Source organism: Rattus rattus, chromosome X (assembly GCF_011064425.1).
Source record: "Rattus rattus isolate New Zealand chromosome X, Rrattus_CSIRO_v1, whole genome shotgun sequence".
In the NCBI taxonomy this organism is placed as follows: Eukaryota; Metazoa; Chordata; class Mammalia; order Rodentia; family Muridae; genus Rattus; species Rattus rattus.
Window position 1 is genome coordinate 70,500,905 of NC_046172.1, and position 20,074 is coordinate 70,520,978.

General features: G+C 37.1%; 1 protein-coding gene across 1 annotated transcript in view; it reads left to right on the plus strand.

The window, feature by feature from the left end:
- The window catches only part of LOC116889025 (rab proteins geranylgeranyltransferase component A 1-like), a 60,127-nt gene extending 41,679 nt beyond the window's left edge, over positions 1-18,448 (plus strand). The window contains exons 3-4 of the mRNA XM_032890228.1: positions 16,558-16,630; positions 18,093-18,448. Coding sequence (XP_032746119.1) covers positions 16,558-16,630; positions 18,093-18,248 — 229 coding nt within the window. The 3' untranslated portion in view covers positions 18,249-18,448. The remainder of the gene's footprint in view (positions 1-16,557; positions 16,631-18,092) is intronic.
- The last annotated feature ends 1,626 nt before the right edge of the window (positions 18,449-20,074 follow it).

The following is a 20,074-nucleotide window of genomic DNA, read 5'->3' on the forward strand; positions in this document are numbered from 1 at the left end:
ATGCATGCATGCCAAGCAAGACGCGCACTCACACACACACTCACACACACGCACACACACACACACACAGAGAGAGAGAGAGAGAGAGAGAGAGAGAGAGAGAGAGAGAGAGAGAGAGAGAGAGAGAGAGAATGTGAATGAGTTCTTTCCTCAGGATTTCCATTTCTGGAGCATATATTAATTTCATGTTTGTCCCGCGCTACGTCTCGCCAGCAGGAACGACGCGGCACACACAGGATCCTACTGCAGAAAAGCTTTAATCGTCTTGAGAGGGAGAGCATTGCTTACAATGCAGGGACGCCGAGTGAGGAATAACCGTCCCTATATAGGAAACTATCTCGCCAGGACGTGTCACTCTCTGACTGGTCGCTGCCAATTATGCCAGAATTTGCAAAAGCTTACGTGTCCCTTTGAGTAGGGAAGTTACCAGGCGCCTGCGTATTGCCCTTTTTACTAGGTGCGTTCTGCCGGATGCCGGTGCCATCTTGTAATGGAGTATGTGAGGACAGCTCCTCACATATGTGAGGACAGCTCCTCACACATGTTTAGCTTTCTTAAAATATTGAGAAACTATTTTTGAGTACCTATACCATTTTAGAGTTTTTTTCTCACAATGAATGAGTGATTCAATTTGTGTCTTTGGTTGAATTTGGTGTTATGTTTGGTTTTTCAATTTCATTGATTCTGATTGTTATATACTGACAACTTATCATAGCTTTAATTTATATTTCCATAATGGCTAATGATCAGATCAGATTTGGGGGATTGCTTTGATATGAACACCAAACTACTGTGGGTAATACCATTCCCTGGGCAGGTTGTTCTGGGTTATGTAAGAAAGCCTAGCTAAGCATGGGTCTGTGGTTGAGTCAACAAGCAGCATTCCTCTATAGTTTGTTCTTTACTGCTTTGTCTGTGAGTGACTTTGCTATTACTATGTAATGCATGTATTCATAAGCTAGCCTGCCTTCAGTTTCTTGCCTTGACTTGTCCTAGCTTCCCCATCTGATGGACTATGACCTGGAAATATGAACCAAAGAAACCTTTCTCTCAAGTTGTTTTTGGTCTGGGTGTTATTACCGCAGAAAAGAAAATAGAACAGTGTACCCTTTAAAAAAAAACAATATATGACACATACAGTGTGTACAGTTTCTTTCCCTTTCTCCCCTGTCCCAGGTGTGTGTGTGTGTGTGTGTGTGTGTGTGTGTGTGTGTGTGTGTGTGTGTGTGTGTGTGTGTGTATGTAGGGAAATATCAGATTAAGGGATTTATGCATACTAGGCAAATGGTCAACCAGTGAGTTATGTCTTTCGTCCTGAAGTTTGTTGCCTTCATCTGGCAATTTGTCTTTTAACAGCATCTTGTTGATTTTTATGGTATAATTCATTAATACTCAGATATATTTCTGCAGTCTTATATTTAGCTTTTTTATTGTTTTTCTACCTTTTATTATTTCAGCCCTTTAGTTAATATATTCAATGTTGACCTCTTCTTTTCTGTCAGGGGCCAGCCCTGGCCATTGAGAGAATGGTTGTAGAGGAGATAAAGAGTTAAAGAGGAAGAAGTGAGTCAGATGCTGTGCTCAGGGGAGTCTTGCAGCTCTGTCTGACTAGCAGTCAGGTTGTTTTTTTTTTTTTTTTTTTTTTTTTTTTTTTTATTTATACAGGTTTCAAAGACCAAAGATACACTAATGATTTTATCATTTTGTCTCTGCGTATGTGTTTGATTTTTTTTCATTACATGTCCAGAGTTAAAAGTTCAGTCACAATTAGAAAGTACAAGTAGAACAGATTTTATTTTTAATATCAGCCCTATAATTCCAATTCAAAGAATCTAAAGAATGTCTCTGCCAGAACAAACACATTTATTATATGACAGCCTGCCTTTAGGCTGGCAGCATTTGCAGTTTTAAAACACCCCGAACAGAAAATATCTGAACCAGTCTTGTTTACGAAGAGCAAATACTAATATTTAACTTTTTATATTTATATCTTATTTACTGAGTCCTTTTCCTCCAGAGGTGTGCCCTGTATGATCCACTATCTTTAAACTACATTTTCAGAGAGCTCTAAGCATATTATAAAAACACTGGGTGCTTTCTTTCTATCTTGTGTTGGTTGGTGGTAGTTTATTTTTCTATTTGGAACACGGCAAATAGTAATAAGTATTAGAAACACTTGCCTGTGGCTTAAAGAGCAAAGAACAGGCAATCTTAATGTCTTTTTTGGTATTTGCTCTCTGGATATGAAAGAATTCAAAGTTACTTTTGTTCTTATTTCTAGATGTCTAGTTTGTGGGGTGGACAGGCAGGGGTATGGCTGAGCTATACCTCTATATGCCTATTAGCTGGTATCCTGGGGTTGGTTATGGCTACTCAGTTAAAGATGGAGGCCTGGCATTGGCTTTGCAGTCAAGTGACTGCTTATAATTCTGCTGTTGGTATGGGGAAAGTTATTGCAGCCTCTCTTATTGCTCTGAGGAGTGGAATATTTCATATTGCTATGAAGGAAGCATAGATTGTCTGGGAAATAATTTCACCTCTCAGTGACCATGGAGGCTGTGAGAAACTCCATCTGGTAGCAGATGGCTTCACTACAGGTCTTAGCACTTCTTTGAGTGCTATTATTGGAAGTGGAAGCCAAGCAATACTTGAAGTTATCTATGGAATGCCATGTGGTAGCTTCATGATCTTGCTTAAAGGCTGGTGTAAAGCTCTGTGGTAAGGAGGGACAAGGTAAAGCTCATTTGCAGAGGAGGCCAGAGGCCTGGGGCCATGAACTGATTTCACATACAGGTTCATTCTATCTTTTTCACTCCTCTTAAGGTATCTTTCTATTTTCATTTTTATGCCTTTAATGTTACATTTTGGCTAATTTTTGACATTATCTTGTTTTGTAGTTACCAGCTAGCTGTGGCTTATAGGTTGGCTACTTTTAAGTTATTGTGTCTGTAACCATTTTTATATATACTTACACATGTCTTCACATTCCATAATAGAGAGAAGCAGCTGTAGCAGGGGTCATATGGCCTGCAAAGCCAATAATAATGAGTGTCTAGCACTTTATAAATTATGCTTACAAGTGTCTTTTCTAATTTAATGGTTTTTAAGATGTATATTGATAGATAATATAGCTTTCAGTTTTTATAAAGTGACATTAACTTCTGGAGATAATCCTGCAGGTTTATTTTTGAAACCAGGTCTTGCTAGATAGCCCAATACTTGCCTCAGGTTCACTGAGTAGCCCAATCTGTCTTCGAACTTGGTGTTCCTCTTCTGTCAGCCTTTTCAGTTCTTACAGTTTGGTTCTTTTTTTTAAAAAAAAAACTTTCATTATCTTTGCTTGGTTCTGAGAGAGAAGTGGGGCAGAGAGACACAGACTCACATACACAGAGAGAATATGTATATGCGTGATGATATATTTGTGTGTTATATATGAGCATTTATCTGTTTGCACATGAGTATTGGCCATAGATACATAGAGGTGGTCATCAGATGTCCCACTCTCCTTACTGTATGCCTTACTCCTTGGAGGAAAGCTCTTCCACACTGGCCACCAGCAAGAGAAAGCTCTCCTTTCTCTGTCCCTCAAGGCACTGGGGTTATAAGTATGTATGTATGTGCTTGTGTGCTGCATGTCTATTTGTTTATGGGTTTCCTGGGATTGTAACTCAAGTTCTCATGTTTAAACTCCAAGCATTCTTACCTACTGAGCCATCTCTCCAGTTCCAATTCATTCATTAAAACAAATGTATATTATAAAAAGTTTATAATCTAATGTCTCTTCCATTTTGTGGTTAATGTCGCATGCCTTTATCCACCAGAAATGTTTACTTTTGCATTCTTGTTTAATTGAGAAAAAAATTCATGCAGTATCTTTTGTTTGTATTTTTCTCTCCCCTAATTCCTCCCATATCCTTTTCATCCCCCCACCCAATCTTGTTATTTTTTTTTTGTTTTAAGAAAAACAAAAATGGACATAGACACATACACACCAAGAAATGCAAAAACCCCCACAAAATGGAAATCAAAATAATAAAAAAAAAAAAAAAAACAAAGCAAATGCCAAAAGAAAGCCAAGTGAAACAGTGTCCACAAAAATACCATTGAATTCATTCTGTGTTAGCCAACTATTCCCAGGTGTGGAGCTGAAGTGCGGTTGACATATTTTGTGAGGCACCATTGGAGAAAACTCAGTTTTCCTTTGCCTTCAAGTATCAGCTGTGGATAGGTTCTTGGTTAGTGTTCAAACCCCAGTGATTGCAATTAATGCTTGCTTTGGGTATAATAGTCAGGGCTTGTATCTGTGGTCTTTCACAACTGATAGAATATCTATTCAGGTCCTTCTGCCTTTTCAAGAGTCTCCTTTGAGAAGTCAGATGTTTCTCTAATGTAGTGGTTCTTTATATTCCTAATGTTGTGACCTTTTAGTAAAGTTCCTCATGTTGTGGTGACCTCTAACCATAAAATTATCATTGTTGCTGCTTTATAATTGTAATTTACTACTTGTATGAATTATAATGTAAAAATCTGTATCTGCTGATAATGCTTGAGAAGTTGGTAACAGCTTGAGAAGTGCTGTTCTAATGGTTCTACCTTTATGTGTTACTTGGTCTTTTTTCTCTTGTACTTTTAATATCTTTTCTTTGTTCTGTATATTTAATGTTTTGATTACTATGTGTCATAGGGTTTTTTTTAAACTTTTTATTGCTGCTTTGTGAATTTAACATCATGCATCCAAATTCCACTCATCTTCATGTCCCTCTATATCTGCCATTTACTCTTATAACCTGCCCCAAAAAGGAAAAAGCATCTTGTGGAAGCTGTAGTGTGTCACAGATTTCACACAGTATACATTTTGTTCATATATCTGTACTTAGAAATGCAAGGAGGTTTTGTTTGGTTCAAGGCCTCTGGCTTCTGCTATGTTATCAATACTGGATTCTCACCAGGATTCCTATTGGATATCTTCTTGTTGCCCAGTGTTATAGAGATCAGGCAGCTTTGGATCTGTAGGTTCAACACTCCTACGCTCCAGCAGTTCATTGATGAGATATATGCTGGGGTGTGCCAACTCAAAGCCCTGGATCTGGGCCTGGGTGATAACTGAACTGGTCAGCCCACCAGCTCTCCCATACCCACATTGCCAGTGTTGAGTTCTCCAGCTCTGTCCTGGCTAGCTTATCTGGTATCACAACTGGCACTTCCCAATTCATGCCCTTAAGGGCCTGCTCATGTACCCCGAGGCCACCAGGGTCAACTCTACTATGCTGCCCAGGCAAGGTATAGGGCCCACTCTTTAGCAAGGGGCAGGGCCAGCTCTCCTGCCTGCTGGTATTATGGTGGGTGGGGTAAGGGAGGGCAGCTCTCCTTCACCCTACACTACCACATGGCATATAAGGAGTTGTGTCAGCTCCCAAACTCATCCGGACTAGCCCCTGGAACCTTTTTTTTTTTTTTTCCTGCTGTCTTGTCTGGAATGGGCTATAGGGTTTTTTTCCTTGTCCAGTTTATATGGTGTTCTGTTTTCATATTGTAGCTTGATAGGGATCTCCTTTTTGGGGTTAGAAAATTTTTTTTCCATGACTTTGTTGAAAATATTTGCAGTCTCTTTGTGCTGGGTTTATTTTGCTTTATTATTCATAGGTTTTATATTTTCATAGTGTCCCAGATATCTGGGATGTTGTATGCTTAGATTGTTTTTTTTTTTTTTAATTAATTTTTTTCCTTGACTGATATGTTCAGTTCTTCTACCTTGTATTCTAGACCTGACATTTTCTCTTTTGTGTCTTGTAATCTGTTTGGTGATGCTTATTTTTGAAGTTTTTCATTGATATGTTAAGTTTATCATTTATAGCTATATTTCTGTTTGGGTATTCTTCAGTCATTCTATTTCCACTTTCATGTCTTACGATGTTATTATTATTTAATTTAACTGTTTTTGTTTTCATGGTTTTCATGCAAGTAATTATATCCACTTGAGCTTATTTATAATTGATATTTTGAAGTTCTTGTGCTTTAGCTATATTGCATTTTTCAGGTCATATGATCTATGGGCTTCTGAAGAAGTTATATTGTTGTGGCTGTTCATATTTGTGGTTTTGCACTGGCATCTGGAGTTAAGGTGTTTTAAGGTATTTCTTGTGGTCTCATGCCTGGTCTCATGCCTGATGAGTACTATGTGTTCCGTTCTTTGATTGCTGCTGCCTTCTCTGGATCCTAGGCAAGTGTGGTGGCTGTGGGGTTCTTGGGAGAGAGTGTTTCTGCTGGCTTGTGATAGATCTCACAAAGGGATGGAGATGGCCTAGAAGTAAAGCTAAGAGGGGCAGAGGGAAGGAGCTAGGTGGACTGGGGTCCACACCAAGAGACAGAATGCCCAGAAAAATGGATATGTGGTGGGAAGAGGGGTTTCTGAAGTAGGTTGCTGCAGGACTAAGAATAAGTCTGGAGAAATTAGAACGGAGGGCTGGAGCTATGGAGAACCGCTTCTCAGCATAGTGGCCACTGGGGTTCCTGGTAGAAAATGTTTTTGTGGATAGGAGGTTTAGAGAGTAGGTGGGAAAAGAGCTAAGCTGGGTCAGCACACCAAGAGACAGTCCCCAAGGAGTGTAGATGGGGGTGAATTTTACATTATTCTTAAGTGGGGAATAATCTGCGGAAGTTCTGCTTTCTTCATGAAGACCTTTACATTTCTTTTGGCTTTGTCACCAAGTGACTACTAGCTGTATTATTTTTATTTTCCTTCAGGAACAAATGATCACAAATATAGTTGTTTTAATATACGGATTTATTATATAATTATTTTTTTATAGGCTAGAAGTCTGGAATGTATGGTCTGGAACACAAGGTAGAAGAACTGAATATATTAGTCAAGGAAAAAATTTAATCTAAAAAATATCTCATCTTGAGTATAACATTGATTCTTCTGTACTTCTCATGGAGGTTCCAGGGCATAGCTGCTTCCCTGTCTTCACGCTACAGGCCATTGGTGGCCCTTCCTCTGTCTTCCAAGTGCATCTCTCCAACCTCTTCTTAGGTCTTCCTATCTGATCCTTCCATCTTTGCCCTGACACCTCTTTATAAGGAATGCTGTGGTTACCTGCAACCTATGTGGATAATCCAGAACAATTTTTTCATTTTGACATCCTTCATCATGTTAGTAAAAGAATCTTTTGGTGGGGGTAGGAAAAAAAGCATTTCATCAAGTGGAGATGAAAACTTGGACATTTGTGCAAAGTCATTATGTGTACCTCATTGGTTCAAAGCAGATTTTTATGTTAATTGTAATATTACATTCATGTGTGCTATAAATTTACTTAGCTAAGTTTTCCACTTCAACTATAGTCATCCTTCTGCCAAACCCCACCCTGGACTCTTTGTGAATATGTTCTACTTGTTCACAACTTTATGCTTTTATCTATTCTGTGTGGGTAATTCTTTTTATTAAAAGTTGGATTTTTCCATACAATATATTCTGATTATAGTTTCCCTTCCCCCAACTTCCTTCCCCTCCCCATTTTTCTGGGTACCCAAATCTATACCCATGGCTCTCTTTCAATCAGGCATTTAAACACATAATGTTAATAATAAAATAAAATAAGACTAGAATAGGAAAAAAGCAAGCAAAATGGAAATAGTCAAAGAAAAAGCACAAGAAACACATAAATGTAGAGACACACATTCACATAAACAGAAATCCCATGAAACCACAAAACCAGAAGCAATAATAATAAGCAATAGACTTGTACGGTTAAAGAAAAGATGCCCAGATAAAGCATTATGAGACAAAAAAGAAAACAAAAACCAAACAAACAAAGAAAAAAACAACAACCTTCCACAATTCTTATTCTTTTCCCAAGAACAGATAAAATATAGTTTTCTAGTAGCATTCCATAATATTTCTAGTGACATCGAATTTTGTGTTTGTACTTTCAAATTTATGTAACATTTCTAATATAAAAATTTTATATTGTGTTATTATTCGTAGATATTCAAGGGTCATTCTTTATTCATTTATATATCCTCACAGCCTAAGAGTATCTAGAACATAGCAATTTTTCAATGAATGTTTGATAAATGAATAAAATTTAGCAGTGCTACAGTATATATAGTGCTATATAGCAGAATATATAGTGCTCTTATGTTATTCTGGAACTGATACTGATGGAACAATAAAAAGGAGCTTTTAAAATAGGTACGTATTTGACCCAAACTATACAACTAAATGAGTTTAACGAAAATTGATCTCAGTTGGTATTTTAGAAGTTAATATAATGTTGGCCATTTGTCATTTAAGAGTTGGACTTCATACATGGGCTGGTTCATGGCCCCTGGCACATGTATAGCAGAGGATACCTTTAATCCTGTAGGAACTTGATGCCCCAGGGAAGAGGGATGCTAGTGGGGGTGAGGTGGGAGGTCAGGGACAGATATGGGAGCACCCTCAAAGAGGCAGGGGAGGTGGAGGGAGAAGGGGGAAGAACTTGGGGAGGGGGGACCGAGAAATGGGGCAACTTTGGAATGTAAATAAAGAAAATAATTTTATTTAAAAAAAATGAAAAGGTAAACAAACAAACAAACACCAGAGTGGGGCTTCAATCTCCACAGTGCCATATAAGATCATCAGGATTTCTGATAACTTCTCTACCTCTCTAGGATGCTTACCTCCAGAGCTTTCTATGGCCAGAAGAGATAGGTACTAGTGTGGAACCATTTGTGTTCACTTTTTCCTTACCATTGAATCAGCATGCCTTTTTCTCAACGTAGTTATTAGTAGGTGTGGCACCACTGTGAGAAAGAAACTCTGCTTTGTCAAGAATTATAACTTCTCAAGAAGTATATAGAAGACGCTGGCTATAAAACCAACTGAACTCATCATGTAGATTTCTAGTCCTTGGAAACCATGAGGGGAACTTCTGTCTTCATTATTAGCTTTTAGCCCTAATAGGGGATATGAATTTTAAACATCTTAAATTTTATAATTACACCATGTAGAAGAATCAGAGTTTATTGTAGGATAGTCAAATGTAACACCATTTAGGATTTGTGGTTGGAGGGTTCAATGAGTGGAGTTGGTCATGACAATCCCTTTTGACTTTATCTTGGATATAAGACACTGTATATGGCATTGACAGAATCATTTTCTCCCTTACTCCTTTCATGGAAAATGGTGGATTTCTTACTAGAGGCAGGTTTTGTTGCTTAATATAATTTTACTTCATTGAATCACCTCAAATATTGAATCTGCAATTGTCTGCCAAATCAACTTTGCGTTTATTTTTCTGTTCTGAAATTAAATTGTGCCTAAGCAGAGTTAAATAAAATGATGTGTTATTTCTCTAATGAAAGAAAAACAATACTCTAGGTGTTCAATGATTATTCACTCATCAAAAAGGAAACCAATATTGATTCAAAATGACTCCTACTGTGAAGTTTCATTGTAGTAGCATTCCAAATCAAGGTTAGGTTGTCTGCCTTTGTGCTCCTATCCCTAACCTAGAAGGTATCTCTTATGGATAAGCACTCACAAAGGAAGATTAGTTTAGTTTCTTCAAGGAGTCTTCCTGGGGTATGCAAAACACACTTACGGAAAGACCCCAGCAGTAGGTGTCAGAAACAAAGTCTGGGTTTTTTCTTCTCTACAAGCATTTTGCTACACATTATGGTTTCCAATTTTGTGTCTCTATGGGTTTTCTATCTGTGTGAGTGTGAGTGTCCCCGAGTTGGTGTTTTTCTTTGGCTTTTTTCTATTTCTTTGTTTTGTTTTATCCGGTGCAGGTTCGTTTGTTTTTTATTTTACCTTATTGTTTTATTTTCCTTCCTTATTTAACAGATGCCTATTTGTTTTCAAATGAGAAAGAGTAAGAAAGGATATAGATTTGGGTGGTAGGGAGGTGGCAGTGTCTAAGAGAAGTTGGAGGAGGGGAAATTGCAATTGGAATAAATTGTATGAAAAAAACTACTTTCGAAAAAATGTGGATCTCTCCTGGGAGACACATCCAGAGCATGTCCAATGCAGAGGTCGATGGCTGGCAGCAGACCACTGAACTGAGAGCAGGACCCCCCTTGGTGGGGAATTGGAGGAAGTATTGAAGGAATTGAAGGAGCTTGCAACCCCATAGGAACAGCAATGCTAGCCAACCAGGGCTTTCAGGGACCAGACCACTGCCTAAGGACTGTATATGGACTGACCCAGGGCTCCAACTGCGTGTGTAGCAGAGAGTAGACTTGTTAGGGCACTGGTGGAAGTGGGGGCCCTTGGTCCTGCCAGGGTTGGACCTCCAGCTCAGGGGAGTGGGGGCGTGGTGGGGGATATATGGGGAGTGTACCGGCATGGGAGGGGGAGGAGATGGGGGCTTGTGGATGGGAGGCCAGGAAGGGAATGACATTTGACGGTGAGTAAAGAAATATATCTAATAAAAAATATTAAAAAAATAAAAGGAAAAAAAGGGAAGGGATTACACTGAGAACCACTGCTTATAGGTGACTACTGCAGTGGGAGTGATCATATTAGTTCCATCTTAATATTAGTATCAATAATTTAGATAGTATAGAAAAAATGCAAGTCATTTTCCTCTACCAACATAGAGATATTTGATTAAGATAGCAAAAAGTTATATATGTTTTGAAGGTTTTGTGAATAAGACTATGCCATAAACGGCCAGGAAAATAGAGAAAACCTTACCGCATTAAGAAGGAAATGACTATTTACAAAAAAGAACACTGACAGAATTCTTATACAGGTAAGTGCAAAGTTAGGGAGCACACAGTTCTTTTGATTATCTAGGCTGGAGAACTTCTGGCTGCACAGAAGAGGTGGGGATTCTGAATGGTTTGGCTAGGACTATTATTAGTTTTGTGATGGACTAGAATTCGGGTATAGTATAGGCAATCAATGTCACAAATAAAAGTGACATGAAGCACTTGGCTCATTCATGCATTGCTGTAGCTGAATATGGATATGTCTGATACATATAGAGTGAAGTTGGTACTTGGTTCCATAAGCATTATTGCACCACCAGACATCTTTTTTTAAAAAAAGTTTTATTTATTGTATATAAGTGCACTGTAGCTATCTTCAGACACACCAGAAGAGGGCATCAGATCCCATTACAGATGGTTGTGAGCCGCCATGTGGTTGCTGGGATTTGAACTCAGTACCTCTGGAAGAGCAGTCAGTGATATTATCTGCTGAGCCATCTCTCGAGCCCACCATCAGACATCTTTAAACCTCAGAAAGACATAATGGGGTCTTCAGACCAGATCACAGTGGCCTTAGTGTTGAGGTTGGATTGAAAAGGGAAGAAGCTAGAGGTAGGAAACTCTTTGCTGAGACTAAGACATTAAGACAGGTAAGCTAATACCTGGAGTATCAGAGTAAGACACTTGAAGGGAGGGTTGGAAAGGAGCGAAGAGATTTGACAAACTAATTACAGTCGATACTTGAAGAAATATTTTAGAAGCTCAAGTTTATTTTATTCATCATCAATAACTGTAATAGTGCCACTGTTTTTGTTGGTTTTCTGTTTTTACTTTGTTGAAATGAGGAAAGAAAAAAGACTTGGTTGGGGTATATTGACAAGTAATAAAATTTTGCCCCTTGGATATACAGAATTGAAGTACATGTTGGCTGTTTAAGAAAGGGAGGCCCCTAGTGAACTAGACTGTTGGGGAGAGGGGCAGCAATGGGGGAGGGGTGGAGGAACACCATAAGGAAGGGGAGGAGGGGATGTTTGCGGAAACCGGAAAGGGAATAACATTGAAATGTATATAAGAAATACTCAAGTTAATAATAAAAAAAAAAATTAAAAAAAAAAAAAAAAAGAAAGGGAGGTGTCTAAGAAGCGGATGGCTCATAGTTTGCATTTTCAGATCTGAGCTTGGAGATAAGCAGAGGGGCCCAGATTGGAGTGCCACCTTATGAGTCATCGGTAGAGGAGTGATAAGTGATATGATAAATGTATTACATTTTTTTACTTCAAACACCAACAATGAAGAAAGGGCCTGGTCATCTTCTCTAACATTAGAATTAATCTGCATTTTTATCATGAAGATCCAACCAAATTGTCTAAGAATGTAGGGGATGGTAGAAGGCATACAACTTTCTTGTATGGCATGTGTGTTGAACTTTTGCTAAGTGAAACACTGTATTAAGGATCAAGTTCAATATATTTTCTATGTCCTAGAATTATGACATATTGTTTGTTAACAGGAAGATAACGATAACGGCATGTCATGAAGTTGTAGGATTCCAACAAATTTAAGTGGAACCGACCCTTTTTTGCTGAGACTGACACTGCCTTACTGTACTGAGGAGGGCAGGTTTGATCCATTGTTTAATTTACAGGGCACATCGTACTCATTAATAGCTGGCAAACCAATACTAGCTGGCAAGAATTGTTTTCTTTTTTCTGTTTGTGCATTCTGAATTTGAGAGATCCTATTAAATTTTGGGTCCTAGAAATGAATAGTCCTCCCAGCTCTGACATTCAAAATAGACAGTGTTGAGAATATTGTACTGTTTTTATGAAACAAAGCAAAACACAAGTAGACTTTATACCTTCTGGAGTTTGTAAGCAGACACCACTTCTTTTGCTTATATGTCAGTCTAGGGTTTACTTATGCTCGTAATTTTAAAGATGTGAAACCCATAGTTTATAGTAGATACTATTTACGGGGCAGGGATAGGCTTTGGGGATAGTTATACCATGGGCTCAAGTTCCAGCGTTACTCTTTCTTAGCTGAATGAATCAGACAAGGCACTTCAATGAAAGAGTGAATATAAAATGCCAAGCACAATGCATGTGGGTTTTCCTTCCCCTTAATATGAAGTCAGCTAATATTTCTCAAAATGTGTTGTTAAATGCCCTTCAGTCAAAGTACTCACAAAATGTGCTCATTGGTCATTATGTTTTCAAATGCTTTATAGAGCTGTATTCTCTCTTGAAAAGCTACAGCCAGCATTGTATTGGGTAACGGTGCCAAGAAGCCATGGCACTAGAAAACCATTTCTTGTTAACTTTTTGAAACCTAGTGTTTTCCATTTATATTTTGTCATTAGGCTTTTTTCCTTTGATACAACTTTTAGTGGTCAGTCTGTAGTTTCATTTTGGAGCAGTCGAATTTAGTATTACAGGAAAGCTGAATTTCAGCATGCAAGTGTTAGTCTCTATTTTACCATTATCTTGAAGACCAACAGACGCTTCCTAGTCTAGAAGTTGCAGATTTGTGTGTCGGTATGGACAGGGTTAGTGTTTAGGAGAACTGAGTTTGAATATCAGTTCTGACATTCAGGGCTGTGCTTGCTGCCCTGGCTGGTAGGCAAGTCTCATCTCATCAGGTGCACCTATAAAATGAAGCATTTTGTATCATTCTCCTAAAAGTGCTGGAGATCCAAGAGACAATACTTCTGAAAAAAAACTTGGAAAGATAAAATGCTGTCAAAGGAAAGTGCTATTAGTCTTGCCATAGGAAAAGGAATTATGAGATATTGGGATATAGAGGAATATTATTAGAGTTGAGCTAGGCTGGCTCCCTTTCTCACTGAGCAATCTTAAAACCTATTGCGTGCCTGTCAGCCCACTGTGAGTTTCTTAAGTAAAATGATTCCCAGATGAATGTGTCTGAATGCCAGTAACTGTCTTTTGTTAGTGTTTTGGGGCTTCTTTATAGAAGCTGTTTCACAATACAGTATGTAATATAGCATCTTGCGGTTGTCCCTGCTACTGAATAGTCAGTAAAGAATTATAATTATGCTAAGTAGAAAAGAAAGGGGTTGATGCTTAATTAATGGAGTCTACCTGATATGTTTAATGGTTATCATATCTGCTTATTATATATTTCTGTCGGATAAAATGGAGCAAAGTGATATAAAACCTATGGAAAGGTCAAGAAATGTCTAGAATTATTGCCATCAGTATACTTATTTATTCATTGCTACTAATTGATAGTTATTGAGTTCATTTTTTATTTTATCTACAAAAACTTCGATGGTATTTGGAGTAGGTTATATGAAAATATAGAAAAATCAAAACATTATTTTGTATAGTTTTAAGATCAACATTTCACATAATATGGTATTATAACTCAGGGGGTTGTCTTTAAAAATGCCCATTATACTTTTTTGTCTATTTATTTTTACTAAAGACTTTCGGACATAGAATTATTATGGGACATTAGAAGAGTTTAGATTCTAGTTTTATGTTTCCTGTTTAAATATCATGACTATTTTCTGATTTCCCAGAGACTCTAGTTTTAAGGAAGTCTTTTTCTTCATCACAGCTGTTCCTGACAGCAAAAATGTACTTTATTTTCCCTCATCAAGTGATTCTTCCTTTACTTGATGTACAGAGGTGGTGATGATACAAAATTGGCAGAAAACATGCTGTACCATTTCCCCCCCCCCTTTTTTTTCTCAGTCTCACTTTGTCTTTAAATCATGTCTATGAGGCTTCAAAATCAAAACTAGTAACCTTGTCTTATTTCCCCCCTTGCAGAATCCATTTTAAGCATAATGGAAAAACATTTTATAAATTGGATTTAAATGTCACAGTTCTAAAGCCATATCTTTAAAGATAAAACAAAACATCCCGTGGCTTTAATTTCTATTATAGCTATTGTAGTTTGTTCCAGAGATCACATTAGAATGTCATATTGATTTTTTTTCTATTTCTTTTGGTCCTCTTGATATTGATATCTAATATCTTTAGGAGATGTCATCAACCATATTTAAAACCATAGATATATCAAAATGAGTTTGTCAGAATCTTCTGGTTTTATAGTGAGTTTTCTCATAGTTGTCTTACCATGTTTTGTCTGAAAAACCACAGTAATGAAAACCATGCTTCACCTTTTACATACATAATTGGATGAGATCACCAGATGTTGATGTTAGGAACAAATCAGGGAAAGTTGAAAATGGGAGCTGCATGGAAAACTATGAGGGCCAATTAGCTCTGTCAAAAACCATTTGACCAAGAGTAGGGGAGAAAAATAGGTTTTGATCAGAAACTGACCTCAAGTCACTTAATAGTGACACGAGAGTGGCTCCACTGAGAGTTTTCTTAGGCTCTTCATAATTAGGTGAAAATACCTTGGAAATTGACACAGTATAGTTAGTACTCAAAATTTCAGATTACTTCTGCTTTTCCTACATTTTATTGTGATAATCTTCAAGTGTACAGAAAACTTGAGAAACCAAACCAAACCAATACATATGAGCACCTATGAGTTCACTACAGAGGTTCTGTGGTCGCCATTTGGATGTAGTTTCTGTGTATCACATAAGCATCCACATACTCATTCTGGGGTCCATTACATCTCAGTCTTTTTTTTTTTGGGTGCCCAGTGTACATAACTTTGGTTTCTTGAAATCATTCTGTATTTTTTTTTACTGTTTTTTATTTTATTTTTTTTTTTATTTTTTTTTATTAACTTGAATATTTCTATACATTTGAGTGTTATTCCCTTTTCCGGTTTCCGGCAAACATCCCCTCCCCTCCCTTCCTTATGGGGTGTTCCTCCCCCCCTCCCCCATTGCCGCCTCCCCAACAGTCTAGTTCACCTGTTAGTCTAGGGACCCAGGGGCTTCCCTTCCACTAATTGCTCTTACTAGGATATTCATTGCATACATCTACAGCTTAATGATTTGTGCACTCATTAATTTCTGTCACCAAGTTTAACATTTAGCATTAGTAAATACAAATATTTGCTTATGGTTCTTTTCAAAGTTAAATTTTTATAGTGTGAAACATTCAGATCTTAAGTATATCATTTAGATATGTTCTTAAAATGCATATACTCATGTAATTTAAAACTTAACACTCCCACTCTGAGGTAAACACTCATTTTTTTAATGTTTTTTTTAAATCATACATTATTTAGCTTGTTCTTCAATATCACATTAACGGAGTTAAGTTTTCATTCAGAGTAAAAATTGTGAGATTGACCTACATTGTTTTTTGTGTCAGTATTTTTATCTTTTTACAATGGTAAAAGTATATGTTCTGTGGATATAGCTTAGCTTGTTTACACATTTTCCTGTTAATGATATTATCACTTTGGGTCTAATAATATGATGAAAAGGCATTTTTTCAAAAAATGTTTTTCTCTTATGTAATTGCTTAGGAATTGCTGAATCATAGGGTAATTGTATCATTTTTAAAGAAGTTGACATATATATTTGAAAGTTTATTAAATTACAGACACCATCCCATTAGTTCCCAGCTTTGTGACTCTTAACTATTCTGATGAATCATTACTGGAACACATTATGCTACTGATTTGAAGCTGAAGTTTCCCTGTGATCCCTGAAGAAAACAATTTTCTCTGGAAGGCAAAGAATGTTTAAGCTGTTATATCAGAAAAGGTTGCCTTTTAGATCTGAACATAACCATTTCCTCCCATTTACTATTTCCTTTTATTTCAACAACTCAGTCATGTGCTTTGGGATACTTGGGACAACAATATTGGAAAATAATATGAGTTTAAAGGTCAATAATGGCTTAGTTTATAGAGATCAGTGACTTGATCTTTACATTCTTTTTATTTTCATTGTTACAGAAGAAGCTACTATGGAGGAAACTGGGCCAGTTTCAGCTTTTCAGGACTGCTGTCCTGGCTAAAGGAATACCAGGTAAAGTTGTGATCTGATATTACAAGTAATATCTCTAGGTTATATCCTGTGTCATGTAATGTCCATTCATTGACAAAATATTTTCTGTTTCTGTCATGTGAGATAGATAACTTATTTTCATTTACTTATCTGACAAAAATACATGCAATTACTTCTTAAGCTAATGATATATAAGGAAAGACTTTCTACAAAACCTTTCACAAAAATTTTGCCAGCCATTCTAAAAATCTCACCTTTTATTAGTTGTTCTTTACATTATATTTTTAAGATGTTACATGTACTAGTATTTATTTGAAGAAAATAATGTGGAATATTTTCTGGTTTGTATGTTTACTTCTATCATGTGGCAGAATCTTTTAAAGAAAAAGAAAGAAAAACATTGACATTTAAAAATTGGTTTTTCTTTTTTCTTATTTCAAAGTCAGTTATAATTTTTAATACATAAAAAATTTTAAAGATCTGTTTAAATTTTTGTGATTACAATGCAATTACATTATTTCTCCCTCTCTTTTCTCCCTCCAAACTCTCCCATATATACCTCTCCATGGTCCTTCAAATTCATGGTCTCTATTTCCACTAATTGTTATTGCTTGCATATTGTGCATATACACATATATTCCTAAACATAACCTTCTCACTCAATACAGCACTGTATATATGCTTTCGCAGCTGACCACCTGGCACTGGACAACCCATTGGTTTTTCTAAAGCACCTTCTTAATTCTACAGCTGAGTACCCACTGTAACGAAGGATTTTAGAGATAACTGGCTGTGCAGTGTAGAGATTTAGTCGTGCTGTTGTAGAGTTCAACATTTTCTCTAAGACTCGTTTTATAGATTAAAATAAGCTGAGAAGATTGGGAAAAGAGATGCTAATAGTTCAGGAAACTGTATTCAGTTAGCTAAGAGGTGTTGCTTACAGCATTCAATTAGTCTACTAAGCAAGGTACTTGCTTTCACTGACTTTAATAGAGTATATCAGCAGTGGCTCTCCTGAAGACAAAAATATGGGTGATAAAGCTGCAGTGAGGTTATAGTTTAAATACTATTGCATAAATGGATGTGGCCTAGTGGACAACATTCAGAGAGTTAGAGTCTTTGAAATGCTGGTCCCTAAATTCGATGGCTTTATCATATTGTATCCTTCCCATCAAAGCTCAGGGGTCTATGCAGAAGAGGGAACAGAAAGAATATGAGAGCCAGCCAGAGATAGTGGATAACTGGAAGGAAACAGCATTTTTCAGGCACAACAGGGCCTCATAGACACCTAGCTTTTGATACATTTTATGCATGTTTGCCTCTGCCTCCCTTGAAGCTGGTACACTTTTGATGTCAGTTCAGTTATTCTGAAGTCATTAAATTTTGATGCGATTACAAATAAAAACATGAATTTAAGACAAGATACAATCTCTCTTGGAAATTATTTAGTTTAGTTAAAACTTCTTTTCTGTGTTTTGTTTAGGAAAATAATGATGTTGTGACTGAAAATTCAATGTGGCAAGAACAGATACTTGAAAACGAAGAAGCTATTCCTCTTAGTAGCAAGGACAAAACAATTCAACATGTAGAAGTATTTTGTTATGCCAGGTATGAAAATCATTTCTGTAGCATTCAATAAGAAAACAGCTCTTTCCTTCTTTTCATGCTTCTTCAGTAATAAGGATGCTGCTATAGTGAAATTGATACATTAGCTTTCTTTCCTTTTTAAGCTGAAACCCACCGTTGGCGTTCTCTGATTTTGGTGTAATAATGTCTAACATTAATGCCATGCACTTCATTTTATCTTTGTATCAATCCTGTGTTCCAGTAGGGCTGAGCTGACTAGTTTGTCAGCTCCACACAAGCTATAGGAATCTGTAGAGGGGTAACTTGAATTGAGAAAATGCCTCTAGGCCTGTAGGCAAGTCTGTGGAAGCATTTTTTTTTTAAAGATTTATTTATTTATTTAATATATATGAGTACACTGTAGCTGTGTGGAAGCATTTTTTTTTAAAGATTTATTTATTTATTTAATATATATGAGTACACTGTAGCTGTCTTAGACACACCAGAAGAGGGCATCAGATCTCATTACAGATGGTTGTGAGCCACCATGTGGGTGCTGGGATTTGAACTGAGGACCTCTGGCATTTTGTTAATTAATGATTGATAGAGGACAGATCCAGTTCCTATAGGTGTCACAGGGTCCAGTCCACCCTTGACAGGTGGTCCTGAGTGGTATAAGAAAGTAGGCTCAAGAGGTGGCTTACCTGTTGAGAGCACTTCCTACTCTTCTACTCTTACAGAGGACTCTTAGCATCAATATGATGGCTCAGAACTACCCCTAACTCGAGTTCTATGATCTCTGATGTCCTTTTCTTACCTCCTTGGACACCAGGTGTGCATGTGGTATACACATGCAGGCAAAACACTCATACACATAAAATATGTTCTTAAGAAAAATACAATAAATATAGACAAAAGGCAATTTCTATATAGTGCTGTGTAAGTGTGGCCTAGCCACTGTGGAAGTCAGTATGGATGCGTCTCAAATAAACTAACAGTAGATCTTTGACTTTGAAATTAGGTTTGTTTTCTTGATGTTAAATTGTTTGACTTTGTTGTCTGTACTATCCTAATCCTGTCAGAAATATAGATGACTAAGGTTTTCTTCTGTTCTGTGGGCTGCCTCTTCACTTGATAGACTTCTTTGCTATGTACAGGCTAAAAGCTTTTTTCTATGTCCCCACTATCTATTGCAGGGGCTCTGCCTCTTACTCTATTGGGACATGAGGTAGAGCAATGGGACAGCACCATTGAATTTTATTTTGTCACTTATGTTTGAATGTCTGGCACTAGATCTTTTTATGTTGCTTAGGATGGGCATGAGCTCCTGTCTGCCCCCCTGCCTCATCCTTCCAGAGTGCTGAGGTTACAGGTGTGCTCCCCTCCCGAGTTTATGCAGTGCTAGGGATCGAACTCCACCAGTTGAGCTACAAATCACCCTACATTTTTGATGTTAGGATGAATTTCACCAATGTCTTCTTTTGTACATCGTTTTCAGTAGTTTCTTGGTATTCGTATGTGTTTTGGGTGAACTGTCTGTTGATCAATGCCTTTTGCATATTTTTAAAGTAAATTGAGTTTTTTCTTGTTGATTACAGAATTCTTTTTGTAGATATTTGTTCCTTAGTAACTAGTTTAAGACTACTTTCCCTGACCTATAACTTGTCTTTTTATCCTTTTTAAACAGGATATTTTGCCCAGCACGTTTGACAGATATTAATGAAGTGCCATTTACTTATTTTTCCCTTCTGTGGATTGTTTTTTCGTTGACTGTGAGATATCTTCATTTGAATGTACTTTCAGAAGACTATAATTACATATTGTGCATATTTGTTCACGACCCACTTTAGTTCTTTTCTGTATGTGGTATGAGGATTAGGTTAATATTCAGCAATACGT